The 14,838-nt window shown below is 55.5% G+C and overlaps 8 protein-coding genes across 8 annotated transcripts; 4 read left to right on the top strand and 4 right to left on the bottom strand.

Moving 5' to 3' along the window:
- Positions 1 to 5: 5 nt before the first annotated feature.
- BU25DRAFT_412208 (SUR7-domain-containing protein) lies at positions 6 to 1,681 on the bottom strand. The gene is made up of 3 exons (XM_033706740.1): positions 1,257 to 1,681; positions 675 to 1,155; positions 6 to 623 (listed from the first exon to the last, which is right to left on the bottom strand). The coding sequence occupies exons 1-3, from the start codon at positions 1,270 to 1,272 to the stop codon at positions 365 to 367; spliced, it is 756 nt and encodes a 251-aa protein (XP_033560156.1). The 5' UTR covers positions 1,273 to 1,681; the 3' UTR covers positions 6 to 364.
- Positions 1,200 to 1,742, top strand: BU25DRAFT_106415 (uncharacterized protein). The gene has a single exon (XM_033700296.1). It carries the CDS (start codon positions 1,294 to 1,296, stop codon positions 1,621 to 1,623), a length of 330 nt encoding a protein of 109 aa, XP_033560155.1. The 5' UTR covers positions 1,200 to 1,293; the 3' UTR covers positions 1,624 to 1,742.
- A 231-nt stretch (positions 1,743 to 1,973) lies between these two features.
- BU25DRAFT_432534 (uncharacterized protein) lies at positions 1,974 to 2,947 on the top strand (the record flags this gene model as incomplete). The annotated part of the gene is made up of 2 exons (XM_033708727.1): positions 1,974 to 2,225; positions 2,285 to 2,947. 2 exons carry the CDS (start codon positions 1,974 to 1,976, stop codon positions 2,945 to 2,947), a joined length of 915 nt encoding a protein of 304 aa, XP_033560154.1.
- A 166-nt stretch (positions 2,948 to 3,113) lies between these two features.
- Positions 3,114 to 5,040, top strand: BU25DRAFT_106373 (uroporphyrin-III C-methyltransferase). Its single transcript, XM_033700295.1, has 2 exons — positions 3,114 to 3,576; positions 3,655 to 5,040. The coding sequence occupies exons 1-2, from the start codon at positions 3,279 to 3,281 to the stop codon at positions 4,995 to 4,997; spliced, it is 1,641 nt and encodes a 546-aa protein (XP_033560153.1). The 5' UTR covers positions 3,114 to 3,278; the 3' UTR covers positions 4,998 to 5,040.
- Positions 5,041 to 5,083: 43 nt separating this feature from the next.
- BU25DRAFT_492498 (uncharacterized protein) lies at positions 5,084 to 6,226 on the bottom strand (the record flags this gene model as incomplete). The annotated part of the gene is made up of 1 exon (XM_033711649.1): positions 5,084 to 6,226. One exon carries the CDS (start codon positions 6,224 to 6,226, stop codon positions 5,084 to 5,086), a length of 1,143 nt encoding a protein of 380 aa, XP_033560152.1.
- Positions 6,227 to 6,258: 32 nt separating this feature from the next.
- On the bottom strand, positions 6,259 to 7,743 carry BU25DRAFT_492497 (uncharacterized protein). Its single transcript, XM_033711648.1, has 2 exons — positions 6,534 to 7,743; positions 6,259 to 6,484 (listed from the first exon to the last, which is right to left on the bottom strand). The coding sequence occupies exons 1-2, from the start codon at positions 7,693 to 7,695 to the stop codon at positions 6,381 to 6,383; spliced, it is 1,266 nt and encodes a 421-aa protein (XP_033560151.1). The 5' UTR covers positions 7,696 to 7,743; the 3' UTR covers positions 6,259 to 6,380.
- Positions 7,744 to 7,911: 168 nt separating this feature from the next.
- On the top strand, positions 7,912 to 9,194 carry BU25DRAFT_449671 (phosphoribosylaminoimidazole-succinocarboxamide synthase). Its single transcript, XM_033709652.1, has 3 exons — positions 7,912 to 8,248; positions 8,337 to 8,374; positions 8,430 to 9,194. Exons 1-3 carry the CDS (start codon positions 8,099 to 8,101, stop codon positions 9,142 to 9,144), a joined length of 903 nt encoding a protein of 300 aa, XP_033560150.1. The 5' UTR covers positions 7,912 to 8,098; the 3' UTR covers positions 9,145 to 9,194.
- Positions 9,116 to 14,805, bottom strand: BU25DRAFT_492495 (uncharacterized protein). The gene is made up of 8 exons (XM_033711647.1): positions 13,593 to 14,805; positions 13,335 to 13,545; positions 12,641 to 13,285; positions 12,294 to 12,592; positions 11,070 to 12,244; positions 10,774 to 11,015; positions 10,439 to 10,725; positions 9,116 to 10,392 (listed from the first exon to the last, which is right to left on the bottom strand). The coding sequence occupies exons 1-8, from the start codon at positions 14,603 to 14,605 to the stop codon at positions 9,537 to 9,539; spliced, it is 4,728 nt and encodes a 1,575-aa protein (XP_033560149.1). The 5' UTR covers positions 14,606 to 14,805; the 3' UTR covers positions 9,116 to 9,536.
- Between the last annotated feature and the right edge of the window lie 33 nt (positions 14,806 to 14,838).

The following is a 14,838-nucleotide window of genomic DNA, read 5'->3' as shown; positions in this document are numbered from 1 at the left end:
GACGCTGGATATTTGTGCAGGTCTATCACGGCCACATTGAGTGATTGGTTAAACGTCCTCTGTTGGTCTGAGACTGCGGAGGACTTATGGCCACATTTGTTGCTACGACTTTGCTACTCTCTTGACACCCGACTCAATACTTGATTCGTGGCACAGTAGGAGATCAGCTTCGTCGGCAACAAGAGGGATATAACGTGGAGTATAGTACGTTCATTACATATGTACAGAGCAAATTTGTAGAGTGTACAGTCGCTAAGGGTAGCATTAAAGTCATGGATATCATCTTGTATGTCCTCCCACACCATTTCCCAACATCTCCATTAGATCATGATTACAGCCGCTCTGTCCTCGATCGCCACTCAACCTAAGCAGAGTAGTCGTCCTTGACCCTCCTCTGGCTGTCGGTATCCATGAAGCTGGCGCGGCTCCTGGTGCTCTTGGTCGAGCGACGACGGCTCACGCCCGGTGAGCGGTCACGACCGAGCGCACCGCCGAGGCAGAACAAGACGGTTGCGACGAGGAAGCAGGCGAAAGATGCCCAGGCGAAGCCGAGCAGATAGCGGCCAACAGAAGCCTCGAGGCCGGCGGAGCGGAAGGCGTTGCGGCCCTTGATCATCCACGCGCTGCGGCGTGTTAGCTGGGTGTCTGATAGGTTTCGAGGGGGGACAACGTACGTGAGCAGAGCAGCGGCCAGCGCCTGGAAGAAGAGCGCGATGGAGACCGTGAGACCGGAAAGGTAGCCGCCGAGACGCGAGCAGAGCGCCAGAAGACCGGTGAACAGCGCGCAGGCAGCGAAGAACAGAGAAACCAGGTAGAAAGCGAACATGAACCTCGAGAGGTAAAAGTACATGTGCGTTCCGACGAACTGCTCGGGCACGTTCTCCGTGGTGCCGAAGTTGCGGGGCGGGTCGAAGGGCAGCGCAGGAACGATGGCGCCGCAGTTTGCGTTGTGTCCTGAGCTGGGGTCACGGCCGCAGATGGCGAAGAAGGTCCATCGCGAAGGGTTGCGGGCGTTGGGGATGCCGTTGGTGGCCGCTTGCAGGAAGTAGAATTGGTTGATCGGTGCCGAGTTGATAGCGCCGGACAGAATGGTGAAGATTTGCATTACGATGCCTCCGGCGACAAGGAGTAGTGCCGCGAGGGCGAGAAGGGGTTCTGCAAGTATCGCATCAGCATGTTGTTGTTGTTGTTGTTGTGAGGGTGATGGGTGATGGGTGATGGGTGATGGGTGATGGGTGAGCGACAGGGGTACGCACTGGCTGCAGCGACCATCTTGAAACGTGAGGTTGGTAGATGGCAAGAAGAAGGATCAGTTCGGATCAACGGATATGGCAAGGGAGGTTTGACGGCAGCGATTGGTATTTCAGAGCCCAAAGCGGAAGCCTTGTCGCCTGTGTTTTCCAAGCGCAGGTTCTTGTTTATGAAGAAGTGGGCCAAGGGGTGACGTATGGCGGGAACGCCGTCAAAAGTCTGATGGGAGCCCGGCTGCACGCTGGGTCATCAGTGCGCGCGATGGTCATGACCTCACAGCCGCGCTTTGCATCATCCCGGCGAGCTCCAAAGACCGAAAGGGTCGCGCCTTGCTGGATGCAGGCTGAGTTCGCAGACGGTGTGTGCTGCTAAAGGGAGACTTGTTCTGACAGCCGCGTGGGATATTTGGTGTTTGCAGAGTCGAGGGACGGTGCGGAGTGAGATCCGCTGCAGGCATTGCCGTTGGCGAAGGAGCTCGGTCGCGGCCCCTGCGCTGGAGCTGCCTTGCTTCGGCTGCTGCCGAGCATCCTGTGCGCACCACCGCAAGAGGCCTGTCAGTGCTGTCTCCCACGCTTGGTGGCGATCGAGACAAGTGGCGATCGAGACAAGTCCCCTAAGGTCGAGACAAGTCCCCCAAGATCGAGACAAGCCCCCCAAGTCCCCCAAGTCCCCCAAGTCCCCGAGGCCGCCCTTACTCGTCCGCGCGCGGCGCCAATACGAACATGTCGACCGCCGTGTGGCCGCCCATCGGTGCCGCCCAGCTGGCCAGCGAGCAGACAAAGTCGCAGCAGCGCGAGCTCGAGTGGCTGCTCGTCCAGCTCCGGGAGACGCTGCAGTCGCTCAAGGCCGGCCTCGAGGAGTGCGCTGCGCTGCTGGCACCCTCCGAGCACGGCTCGACGCTGGTGCTGACCTCGGTGCGGTCAGAAAGCCTCAAGGGCCTCGTTGCTCGCGTCGGCACGCGCATCGTCAAGGGCGTAGGTTGATCCAGTAGTGTATATGCATGTGAAGACATCCCGCTCATGATCGTGCCCAGAACGTCAAGCTGCGCATCGCAAGCCTGCCTCCTCCCCGCGGCTCGCAGACCTACGATGTCGCCATCTCCTCTGCACCCACCGCGCCCACACTCGTCGTCCCCCAGCTCACCTCGGTGCGCACATCGATCAACAGCTGCCTCGATGCCATCGATGTAGTCTCCTGGGGCGGCGACGCGACCAACGCCAATTTCGTCGCCGGCCAGCTGCAATTGCTGCACGACCACATCCTCGAAGCGCGCCAGGCACTGAAGGGCTACTCCGACGTGCAGATGCCGTGGTGGGAGACTCCCGTCGACGAAAACATCTTCGACCCTCCGCTGCCCTCGAATGTCTCCTTCCACATGTTTGTCTTCGATGCCGCCCTCTGCCTTGAGATCCGCACACTCGAACCCAAACACGAAGAAGAGCCGGCGTCATTCACAGGCTTCAACTTCCGCGACCGGCTGTCCTCAGCCCTCGGCGGCACACGCACACCCCTTCACGACGAAGCAGACAAAGTGTACAAGTACAAAGGCCAGGACGTCCGCGTCAAGGAGAAGATCCGCGTCGAAACCCAGGACCCGGCCCTCATATCGGCGTCGGCCAAGCTGAACGCGCTCGAACACAGCCTGATGTTGAGCCGCAAGGCGCTCGATATCGTGATGGGACGCGACGAGCCGTAGGCGACCTGCCGGCGACAGCAGCAATTGCTCCAATCCACGTTCGATGATTGGCCGCGACAGCAGCAATTCCTCCAATCCACGTGCGGTGATTGGCCGCATCCGTCCTTCCACCACCAAGCGCTTTTTCCGCGGGCATGTCTAGCGCGGATTGCGTTATCACTATCTCGGAAATACTCAATCGACATCGGAACAGAAACGTGACTAGCATTTGCCCCAAGTTGAACATGCCACCGAGATAACGCTTCTTGTATATGCACATGGTTATACCCCTCCTCCACTTGCGACATTGACTTGTTCTTGAGTTCCCACAATCTTTCAAAACACACACAACATGACGCCCGCGCTTCTTACGGCCGTCGACTCGGCTTCACATATCCACCTCATTGTCGGCTCAAACCCACTCGCTGGCGCACGATGCACACGATCAATCGAGGTCGGCGCGAACCCCATACTGATTGCCCCCGGGGATGCGACGCTACACTACGGTCTGGCTAGGCGCATCGAGGAAGGCGAGGTCAAATGGATCCAGCGTAGCTTTCAAGAGGAGGATCTGACCACGCTTGGTCGTGCTGAGGTGGATGGCGTCGTCGACGCAGTCTTTGTGACGGCAGGTGGAAAGCATGGGCAGAGTATGTTTTGCAGATCGCCGCCCCCCCCCCCCCCCCCCTCCCTTCCCCCCACCTTGTTGCTTGTCTAACGATGCACAGGCACAGAAATATCCAACCTGTGCCGCCGATTACGAATTCCCGTCAACGTCGCCGATGCGCCCAATCTCTGCTCATTCACACTCCTCTCCACACACTCCGACGGTCCCCTCCAGATTGGCGTAACTGCGTCTGGCAAGGGCTGTAAGCTATCAGCTCGCATACGGCGGGAGATTGCATCTTCGCTGCCACCACACCTCGGCGATGCTGTCGACCGACTCGGCACACTACGAAGACGCATATGGGAGGAAGAGCACGCGGCCGAGCTATCCCAAGACCTTGAAGCTGAAGAGGAAGACAGCGGCCAGCCCGCAACCTTCAATCAGCTCATCATCGAAGAAAGCAAAGAAGCAGCACGAGGCCGCCGCATGCGCTGGCTCTCCCAAATCTGCGAATACTGGCCCCTCCGCCGCCTCGCGGCCATCACAGACGCAGACATTGACACCCTCTTCCGCGAATTCGCCAGCAGCAACGCCTCCAAAATCGGCCCAACCTCCACAGCAAGCCCCGAAAAGAAAGCAGGCCGCATAGTCCTCGCCGGCTCCGGCCCCGGCAATCCCGATCTCCTGACCCGCGCAGCTCACAAAGCCATCCTATCCGCCGACCTCATCCTCGCAGACAAGCTCGTCCCCGCGCCCATCCTCGACCTCGTGCCCCGCCGCGCAACCGTCCACATCGCGAGAAAGTTCCCCGGCAACGCAGATCGGGCGCAAGAAGAGCTGCTGGAATGGGGCCTTGAGGGCTTGAAGGCAGGGAAAGTGGTCGTCCGCATCAAGCAGGGCGATCCGTATATCTACGGCCGCGGCGGCGAGGAGTACGATTTCTTCCGCGCGCATGGTTTCATACCCACCGTGCTTCCTGGTATAACGTCGGCGCTGAGCGCGCCGCTCTTCGCCGCCATCCCGGCCACGCACAGAGGTGTCGCGGATCAAGTGCTGATCTGCACTGGCACAGGGAGGAAAGGCGCGCCCCTCGATCCGCCAGAGTTCGTCGCCAGCAGAACCATCGTGCTGCTCATGTCTCTGCACCGGCTGGAGGCGCTGATCGAGAGCCTGGTCGCCAAGGGGTATCCTGCAGACCTGCCTGTTGCCGTCCTGGAGCGCGCGAGCTGCCCCGACCAGAGGGTTATTCGGACGACTATCCAGCACGTCTGTGCGGCGGTCGAGGAGGAGGGCAGCAGGCCGCCGGGTCTGCTAGTTGTGGGTAATGCGTGCAGGGTGCTTAGCAATTACACACAGCGATGGATTGTGGAAGAAGGGTTCCACGGGCTGGACGATCTGGGCAGCGATGGCGAGCTGCAGTTGAGCAAGCTCGGAGATGTTGTTGTTGCACAGGTCGCCGCATAGACCCAGACTGTAGACATGGATACGACTTGCATTGCATTGCACATGATACCAATAGACGCTTCCTCCTCCAACCCTCATCCCCACACTCACACCCCCTCGTCTCCAAAGTACCACTCATCAAACATCTCCCTCGCTCCCTCCGCCACTCCAGACCTCCCATCACTCTGACTTCTGTTCTCCCAGCCCAACACATCCTCACTCTCAGTAACAGCCCAAACATCAAACCCTACCCCAGCCTGCCCCACAGGCCCCGTCATCGGCACATAGGCCTCCCTCCCCTTACACGTCCCCACCGCCTCGTCCAAGAGCACAAGATCCGGGGTATCAATCATCATGCTCGGATCCGAGAGCCCTTCGTGCCGTCTCACCGGCGGCGCGCCCTGCAGAAGCTGGTAACTCATCCCCGTTCCTGGATGGAGGAGCGAGGCGTATGTGTGTGGGTGGGTGATGGTGTTGGGGATCGCAAGCGCGTTGGCATCGAAAGCTGCGAGCGTGGCTGGTAGATCCCAGTCCTCTATTTCTGCGACTCTGACGGCGAGGGCGCGGGCGCGGGCCGTGTGTGCTTGGATGAGTGCGATGGCTGGTTGGGGGGTGTAGCGCGTGTTGCCTTCGTCTGCTTCTCGTGCGTCGTTTTGCTCTGGAGAAACGGGTTTGAAGCCCGGGGCGCCGGAGTAGAGAAACTGCTGCCATGGCGCGAGCCCGGAGATGAAGGGGCCTGTTTCGTAGCTGCCCGTGAGGCCCTCGACGGTGCCGCTGGGATCGTGAATGAGTGAGTCGTTGTGGTTGTCTGGACACGCGCGGGACTTTGGGGAGATGAGTCTGTGGATCAGGGCGATGGTGTCTTTGTAGTCTTTCTCAAACAGTTGGGCGGGCGTTGAGTAGCAGAAGTCGAAATCGATGTGGTAGAGTGGGAGAGGGGAGGCTTTTTGCCAGATGTCGAGGAGGTGGAACCATATACTCTGCATCAGTGCTGTGTCGGTTGCGTAGAAGTCGGCGAAATAGTCGAGGAGAGAGGCCGCAGCTGACCAGAAGGTGTCAAGGAAGGCGTCGCTGCATGGGATGATTTTGCGCCTCTGATCGAGGCGGGCTCGGCCTGGATGGTCGAGAAGACTGTTTATGTCAGCGTAGATGATCTTGACCTCAAGATCATTCTCGCCGGAGGTGTATCGTAAGGTCAAAACGGGCTCCGTGCTATCACCGTCTTCGACACGGATAAGTGGCGGCTTCATAGTTAACCTGAAAGAGTGGAAAGTGAGCGTGTCTGAGAAGTGTAGCATGTATCATTGTGTCTTGTGAAAGTCTCGCCCATGGTGCCAAGACCGCAGCACTATGCACACACATCATGCTTGCGATACTAGGTGTAAGTGAAAGAAAGGCAGAATACTACTGCTTCCATGCGTGAGACATCCGACTGAGTGTGCTCATCCTCCCATGCTGCATGTTGCTGAGCAAAGCTTCCTCCAACGCCGACTGGCTAATGCCCGCATCTGTGGATGTCAGATTTGTTCAGATCTCTGTTCGGTTAACACTACGCACCATCGATGTCACTAAAGCTGCTCCCCATGCTTGGTGTGCCTTCACTTCCCTCCTTTCGCCTCAACGCTTGCGCTCTCGGACTCCCAAGGTTTGCCATTGCCGCGCGGTGATTGAAGTTGGGGCTCACAGGACTCTTTGCAGCTGCTTGAGGACCGGAAGGCGCATCGCTAGCAGAAGCAGAGCTCGTCATGGAGGATGCTGTCTCAGTTGTTGCCTGAGACTGTGGACTGCTAGGCTTCGCTGCTGTGCTGCTCTTCTGCCGATCGACAAGTCGAGTCTTCTGCTCGGGCTGGCTTTGTCGTGGTGCACCGGGCGCTCGCCTTGCAGCGGATGCAAAAGGTAGCAAGGTATTACCTTGTGAACCTGCTTCGTCCGCTTCCTGCATACCGTCACCTTCTGCAAATGGGACTAGTTCACGAGGTCGTTTCTGCTGAAAGCGAGGCGGCCTCTTAAATAGCTGGCTACGATGAGCTGGATGATCGGTGTCGGATAGTGAAGATGAACTCGGCGAAGACGAGGCCGGAATCTCCGGAGAATCTGGTAGATCTTGGAGCGTCGTGTGGGTAACGTGTCCTGGGGAGATAGACCGATCATCTCTGGTAGGTCTGGCAAGATTAGGTCGTTGCGTTGATCGTGCAGACAGTGTTCGAGTCGGCAGCTGCTGAGCTTGGGCACGAGATTGTGTAATGGTTGTTGTAGAAGGCGTCCTTGTCAGCGCTGGAGCAGGCTCAATGGCTTCTTGTAGACCGAGGCTTGGGCTATTCCTGAGCCCACCAGACAAAGCAGAAGTCGTTCGTGGAGGTCCAGCACCACCGCTACCAGCTCTTTGCATTGCAACACCACCTACAGGGGTCAGGGTGCTTCCGCCGCCAGACGCAGCGGGTGCTGTAACAGTTGAACCGCTGACTCTCTTCATCTGATTGCGAACATGTTCGAAATGTCGTTCATACAGCCACGCCGCTTGCTGAAGCAGGAACGTAGGAGGCACTTGGAACTTGGATGCTAGTTCCACCCAGTTGAGGTCGCTGGTCTTAGATGACTTTGAGATGACCTTCCATAGTTGACGGTCCTTCTCGGCATCCCATTGTGCTTGTGGCGGATCTACAAAGTTGCCACGCGCGAAAGGTAGCCGGATCAAGGCTGTAAACTGCGTCGAAGTCATTGAAGAATCATAGGAGGTGATGCAATATATTGGTGTAAGGTCGATGAGATGGAAATGTGGTGACGAGGCTAGACTGTCTGGGAAGCGCGTGAACCAATATACGCGCAGGCACCCAGGCTTCAACAAGCACAGAGCAAGAACGTCACCTCCTCACTCACGTGCTCTAAAGTCTCGGATCATCTTGTGCGTGCTTTCGCCTCTTGAGCTCAGCGACATTCTCAAGCAAAATCCAACTTGTAAAGATTGTGATACAGAGATGTTCATGTTCTTTGACTTGAGTGATGAATGGCCTGCCCCGCAAGGGTCTGCCCCACCCTAGCGTCATGCAGGCACAAAATACTCAACTCCAAGTCGGGCAATTGAATGAGTCGCACAACTTCCACACAACAATCAAGCAACGGAAATGTCGGAAACAATAACTACCATTGACATTCAGGGCAAGCTTCCCAAGGTGGCATCAGGCAAAGTCCGCGACCTATTCGCAGTGGACGATGACACACTGCTCTTCGTTGCCAGCGACCGAATATCGGCGTACGATGTTATCATGGAGAATGTGAGTCGACAGAAATCAGAGAACAACCAACTCTTCGTTCTCAGTATTTGGTGTCCTATTCAAGTGGTCCAAGCTAATGTACACATAGGGTATCCCAGGAAAAGGCGCCCTTCTCACTGCCATGAGGTACCAATCACCAAGCCTCCATTCCATCTACACTCAACATTGACAACAAATTCAGCATCTACTGGTTCAATTACCTTCCCCAGCACGTCCCCGGCCTAAAAACCCACTACATCAGCAACACGCTCCCCAGCCCCATCTCCACCCTAACCACCTTCCAAGACCGCTCCATGCAAGTCCGGCGCCTGCGCATCATTCCCATCGAGTCCATTGTGCGCGGCTACATCACCGGCTCGGGATGGTCCGAGTACAAGAAGTCCGGCACCGTCAATGGCATCCGGCTCCCCGAGGGACTAATCGAAGGCCAGAAGCTTCCCCAGGCGCTGTGGACACCGAGCACCAAAGCCGAGCTGGGCGACAAAGACGAAAATATCTCGCCCGAGAAGGCGCGTGAGATCATCGCAAACCGTACGATTGCAGCAAGGGTTGAAGAGCTGAGTCTGCAGATCTACGAGGCCGCTGCTAAACGCGCCGAGTCCGTGGGTATTGTGCTTGCGGACACGAAGTTTGAGTTTGGGCTCGATGAGAAGGATGAGGTGGTGTTGGTTGACGAGGTGCTCACGCCGGATAGCAGTCGTTTCTGGCCCAAGGACACGTGGGAACAAAACCTGGGTAAGGCGCAGCCAAGCTTTGACAAGCAGTTTCTGCGCGACTGGTTGACGAGCAATGGGTTGAAGGGGAAGGAGGGAGTGAAGGTACCAGAGGATGTTGTGCAGCAGACGGCAGCAAAGTACAGGGAGGCTTACGAGAAGATCACCGGAAAGTCCACATGAAGTGGGTCTCGAGGAGATTGTTAGGTATGCGTGGAAATGGAACATGGCGGACGATTGTTTCATGTGCCTTCGTGCTCCTTGATCTACCGTGAATACTGCGTGCTTATATGCAACGAACCAAAGAGCCTCCAACTCTCACCACCTTCACCCCAAATGCTGTAATCATATCACACTGTATCGAGGTTCGTATATATACAACTCCTTAATGCTGACTGATCAAAGCATCCGACGCCATTGTAATGCAGGCATGCCATGGGGAGCTTCCTAATAATCAACGCCACCGCTACGCTGCATGCATGTGAACCCATATACCCTAACTTGACGAACAAAAGAAACGCTAAAATAGATGTGAAGGAATAAGAAGAAAATGTTGACGAGATACTCAAGGTTATTCAGGCTCTTCTGGCACCGAACAAGCTCAGGTTGATCGCTGTCTCGTTTGCATTGGGGTTGCCAGAACTTTCGGCCAAAATCTCCCATCTTGGTTGCGCATAGGGGAACTGTCTCATTTCTTTCGCTTGCACTGCTGGCAGCTTGTTGGTCGTGACCCCTGGCCCATCCACTGCAGGGGTAGGACGCTGAGACTGTACTGGCGATGGCTGGGTGGCTCGCTGTTGCGCAAGGCTCTGCATGTGCTGCATGTGTTGCATTTGTTGCAGTGGTGTGGGAGGCAGTTGATTCGAGGGGTTCCGTTGCAGCTGCGCAGGGAGCATCTTGTTCTGCGGGTGTGTGTGTTGTGGATACTGAGGATAGTTTCGCATTTGCTGAGCTTGCTGCGCTTGCATTTGTTGCTGGCGTTGCTGCTGCTGGCCGAAGTATCGTTGTTGAGGTGTCGGTGCACCCGAGCCTGGCATCTGCGGATTCTGATACTGGCTTTGAATAGGGGCTGGAGTCTGCGGTTGGGAGGGCGCAAGATTTTGAGCGGGCTGCGGTTGGTTCACAGGCTTGGTCAGCACAAGCCAGCCATCGATCGGCATCGTAGTGCCTACGATGAAAGAACATCGAGGATCATCCGCGCATGTGGTACTTTCGGCACGAGCGAGCTGGGTGCGGACATCGTCGGACAGAAGATCGGACAGAATGACGGCTACGTCGAAGATGTATTCGGCGATCCGTGGATAGACTTCGAGGGCTGGATGAACAATCAAAGATTTCAAAGCAATCATGAGGGCAGTCTGATGCTGATGCGTTGCGTTCCGTACAAGCGAAGCACTGTGCGAGATGAGGACGCGGAATAGAGCGTTTATCCTACTGGCGATTAGTGAAGACGTGGGAGGGCAGGTGACCGTCATACCATGTATACAAGTCTGACACTGTCAAGCTGTCATTATGACTTGGTGGCTTGCCGATACCACACAGAGAAGTCAGAGCCTGAGCCATGCCTTTGAATCTATCAGTCAGTGCCATCAGCATCGCCGATTGATCAGTCGATTCTGGAGCTTCTCCCGTAGTCAGGTCGATGACTGCGAGATACTTCTGGATTAATGCTGGTGATGTCTGGCCTAAGCCCTGCGAATCGAACGGCGATGTAGTGAGGAAAGACGACGCATCGATGATCTCGCGTTCGGCGTGTTGTCGTATCTATGAACCATGAGTATAGCTTTGGTTGAGCGTAACGATTCTACATACCTTGTCTGTGAGAGTACTATCTAGGATGGCTAGAAGCTCCAACCCAGATGGCTGGTCTTTTTCTAGAGCTGACTTGATAGCAATCAGAAGCGCGGCAGACAGCCCTTCAGATGATTGCTCTGTAGATGTTGAATCCGTTTCGAAGATCTGCTGAACCATGGTTCTGCAGAACGGCATTGAAAGTTCACTGGCTATGTCAAAGATTGCGAGGATCTGCTGTTCTGGACTTCTCGTAGCTAGACCTGGGGTTTGTGTTAGCGTACAAGAACGTAATTGTATGGTACGGGATTGCTTACCATGATTACCGATAGGGTCCAACAACAGACCGAATGCGGCTTTGAGGTACCGTCTCTTCAAACCTTCGTTCGAGTTTGCTTTCATGAGCTTAGAGAGCGAAGCCATGTCGGAGAGGGTATAATGTTTCAAAATACCAAGCACTGGACCGCTGGACAAGAGGCTGGACAACTGTTGCCCGAATTTTTGTGCTGGTAAGGATGTACCAAGTTCAATGAGTTCGCTGATGAACTGAACCACACGTGCTTCTGCCTCATAGCACAGATTATGCTGCTCGAGTCGGTAGCGATATCTGTCTTGAGGTGACCACGTGCCTGTCAGGACATCGGAGGGCAGTAGGCTCTGAAAGCCTTCCAAAGCAACGCGAAAGGCCATCTCCGGCTGTCCGGGTGCCGTCTTGCCCACGTAAGCTCGCAGGCTATCCAAAAACCCAGAAAGAGGCATACACCCTGATCCCACCAGGGTAGGTAATGCAAGAAACAGAACCTCGACTTGATGGTTCAGCAAGCAAAGGTTCACCCACTCGTTCAGTACCACATCGAAAGTCGAATCGTCGAAGCTGCGCAGACGATAGAACCAACCGGAGTAGCTATCGGACTGTAGAAGACCCTTGCTGACACAGTCTTGTAGACTACTGGTGATCTTACGTAGTACTCGAGCCATAACCTGTTGATCCATACTATTGCCGCTTGAAAGTATGCGTTCGATTTCGTCTTCGGGACTAGATAAGATGTTGTACATCACCTCACCCATGTTATCAGATGCTGGAGAGCAGGCGGCCATCGAGTTCTTCTGGTCCAGTCGGCTTAGGTCGTAGCTCAGCAGCTGCAGGAGCGAATTATCCAGTCGCAGTGTTCGCGTCAGATTGGTGAGACTGAGGAGTAGTTCGCGTTCGGGGAATCGTATAGTCCGAATTGCTGCATACCGTGTCACCACTCTCCCGAACAGAGAGTCGAAGGCACCGATGGCACGAAAAGCTTTCAGGTGGTAATGCATCGTATCCGTGGCAGAGGCAAGTACATTTGGATCCAATGATGAGGTTACAATATTGACAACATCTGCAAGTAGCGGGAGATCCTCAAACTGCTCGAGGTAAGACCGGACCGTGTGGAAGTCATGCGGTGTGATCAAAGACACTGCGGCAGTCTCCTCAACAGCAGGGTCTTTGGTGGGTACGCTGGAAAATTTTAGCATCATACGAGCACAGGTACGGTGGAATGACTTACTGTTCATTGACCTCAGCATATCGAGCAACTTGCTGACGGAGCCAAATGCCAAGCTCGATCCTGACTGTAGATCCAAGCTTGCCAATGTCAAGCTTAGGATGGTCCAACCCTGAATAGCCTACGCCGCACAATGCTGGCATTTGCTGCGAGATGGCGAGCTTAGCGTGGCTCAAGATCTGTTCTTCCCAGTCCGCCGAGTGCGCAGTCCCGCGCAGAAGTGTTGCGCGCAGAGTGCGTACTTGATCTGGTAATCCACTGATGGGTATCTCTGTAATCAGACGTACAGGCCACGCCGCAGGCTAGTTCATAGTAAGTTTTGAATTATCATGAAGAAAGAGACTGCTTACCAGTGATAGATCCAAATCTTGCGCAATCGATCCAGTAGCGATGAGCCATTGCATGTAACGACCAGCTGCAAATGTCCTCGAGCGTACCAATTCGGAGATGATCTTGAAGATTATACGAGAGTCGCCGCTCTTAGCCCAACTCATACCCTCAAGATATGTTGTAATACACTCATATATGTCTGCACCAAGTTGGGCCCACCTGCGGAGCAGTCGAGTCGCCAGGCATGCTCTGTGTGAGCCTTCGCGATAACATGAGCATGCCCATTGAAACAGGACTGATACTAGGTTGACAGGGTTTGAGATGATCTCCATGCAGTCGGTAGAGACCTCCTCTATACGGACCATGTTGTTGTAATCGACATTGTCAAGTATGCGATAGACTTGACCCGCTGATGTCATGGAAGCGGCCGGAGCAATTTTGGACGACTGCTGTAGCCTGCAATTCCGTTCGTCTAGTCTTTTTACTCCATGTACAATCTGAGGATGATTTATCCTCTCTGCAAGACTGTGGAGAGTAGTGCTGTGTTGGCGCCAGGAGCTCGGGATGAGTAGACATGCAGGGCGTATGGCGAGGAGCTTGATCAGGGTGTTTTCAAGGAATTGCGACAACCTAGACGGTGGTGTTTGAACGTATTGTTGAGAAAGCTGTTATATGTTAGCACATGAGAGTTTGAGTCTGTGTGAAATAGCTCGCCTTTGTCACATGGTTGAGCAGCGCCTCTGCCAGACGCTTGCCGCGCATTCGACACGATGTGATATCTTTCCAATAGGCGGGAATAGATACAATGAGAAGCCAGATGAACAGGCGCTCGGATGAACATGCTCCCAAACTGTGGAGGATCCAGTCGAGGAAATGGTCCACGTCTAGCAGACACTCTTTGTATAGGAAAGTTGCCAGTTGGAGTCTGCACATTGTTAGCTTATACATCCTTCAGTATGAAGGGTAGCATACGAGTATGTGATGCGACTCTTCCACTCTCCAGTGCCAATACTGGAGAGAATACCGTCCAAGAACTGCTCCACCGAGCTTGTCCATCCTCGGACCCACGTCACAGTGCCCGCCTGACCCTTTCGCTTGTGAGCGCGCAGCTCGTTGATGCCCACACATTTGGCCAGCCACAGCGCTCTTGGTAGAGGTATATTCTTGTTAAGGCACTGCTCCAACAGTACCTTGCCAGTGAGGCCGTGGGGTATGGTACGACTCAAGCGACGGAGGCCGTGGGCTGGATTCGACAAATCGTGTAGCCATTGTTCTCTTGCCGTGTCGCGAAGGGTGAGGCGTGGCGGAGGCTTGAACGTGTTCGGCTCCTGGAGACGTCCAGTCTGCTGACGCTTTTCCAGCACAGCGACAAACAGCGTCGACAATGTTGAGAGCCCAGACTTGTTCTTCAGGTTCGACCATAACGAGGGCCGAGCTGTGTTCGTCTCGTTCATAATCTGTGGCTTGTTGCTGATACCGCCCTTGACCAGCGCCTCTGTCAACGTATCCTCGGGGGAGTTGCCGGTCCATGGAAACACATCCGCGGCCTTGCCCCCAGGGAAGTGAACAGGTGGAGACAGAACCTCAGGCGCTTGAACACTGGGGTGCTCTTTCACGCCCGTCCCGCCCGGAACAATGCGACGCTGGTTCGATACATCTCTCAGGTGTACGGAACCTGGCCTTGGCGGCACGGGTAGATTCGCGGTCGGTTGGTATGGGAAGGAGGGATGGATAGACAGCTCGTAGCCGTCGTTCGGTGCGGTGCCGTAGAACAGCTGCGGTCGCCCCCGGGGCAGTGGTCTTGCTGTCTCGCCGGCGCCATTGTGTGCGGGTGGTCGCTCGTCCCCAAGAGTGGGATCGATGCAGTCGGGCTGGGGAAGCGCTGTATTCAGCGGCTTCGAGGGCCGCCGCCGCACCTGATTCCGAGGAGGCACACCACTGCCACGGGACTGCTCATGGATTCCCGGGCCAGGACGAGAGGTCATCGCACCGAGAGCGGGTTCATCGTTGACGGTGTGCACGGCCGAGTGACGGAAGGGAGGCGGGATAATGTCGAGTAGCTGAGGTGCGGTACAGCGGGCGGCACATAGGAGGGCAGGAGGCTGCGAGAACACTCGATGGTGGAGACAACAGGGAGTAAGGATGATCTGCAGCCTCACAGGGTCCTGGCAAGGGTGGGTAGTCACGGACACAGACGTGTTGAGAGGTTCCGATGCAG

This window comes from Macroventuria anomochaeta, assembly GCF_010093625.1.
Source record: "Macroventuria anomochaeta strain CBS 525.71 unplaced genomic scaffold BU25scaffold_23, whole genome shotgun sequence".
In the NCBI taxonomy this organism is placed as follows: Eukaryota; Fungi; Ascomycota; class Dothideomycetes; order Pleosporales; family Didymellaceae; genus Macroventuria; species Macroventuria anomochaeta.
The sequence above is the reverse complement of the archived record's forward strand: the minus strand, read 5'-3'. Positions and strand labels throughout refer to the sequence as shown.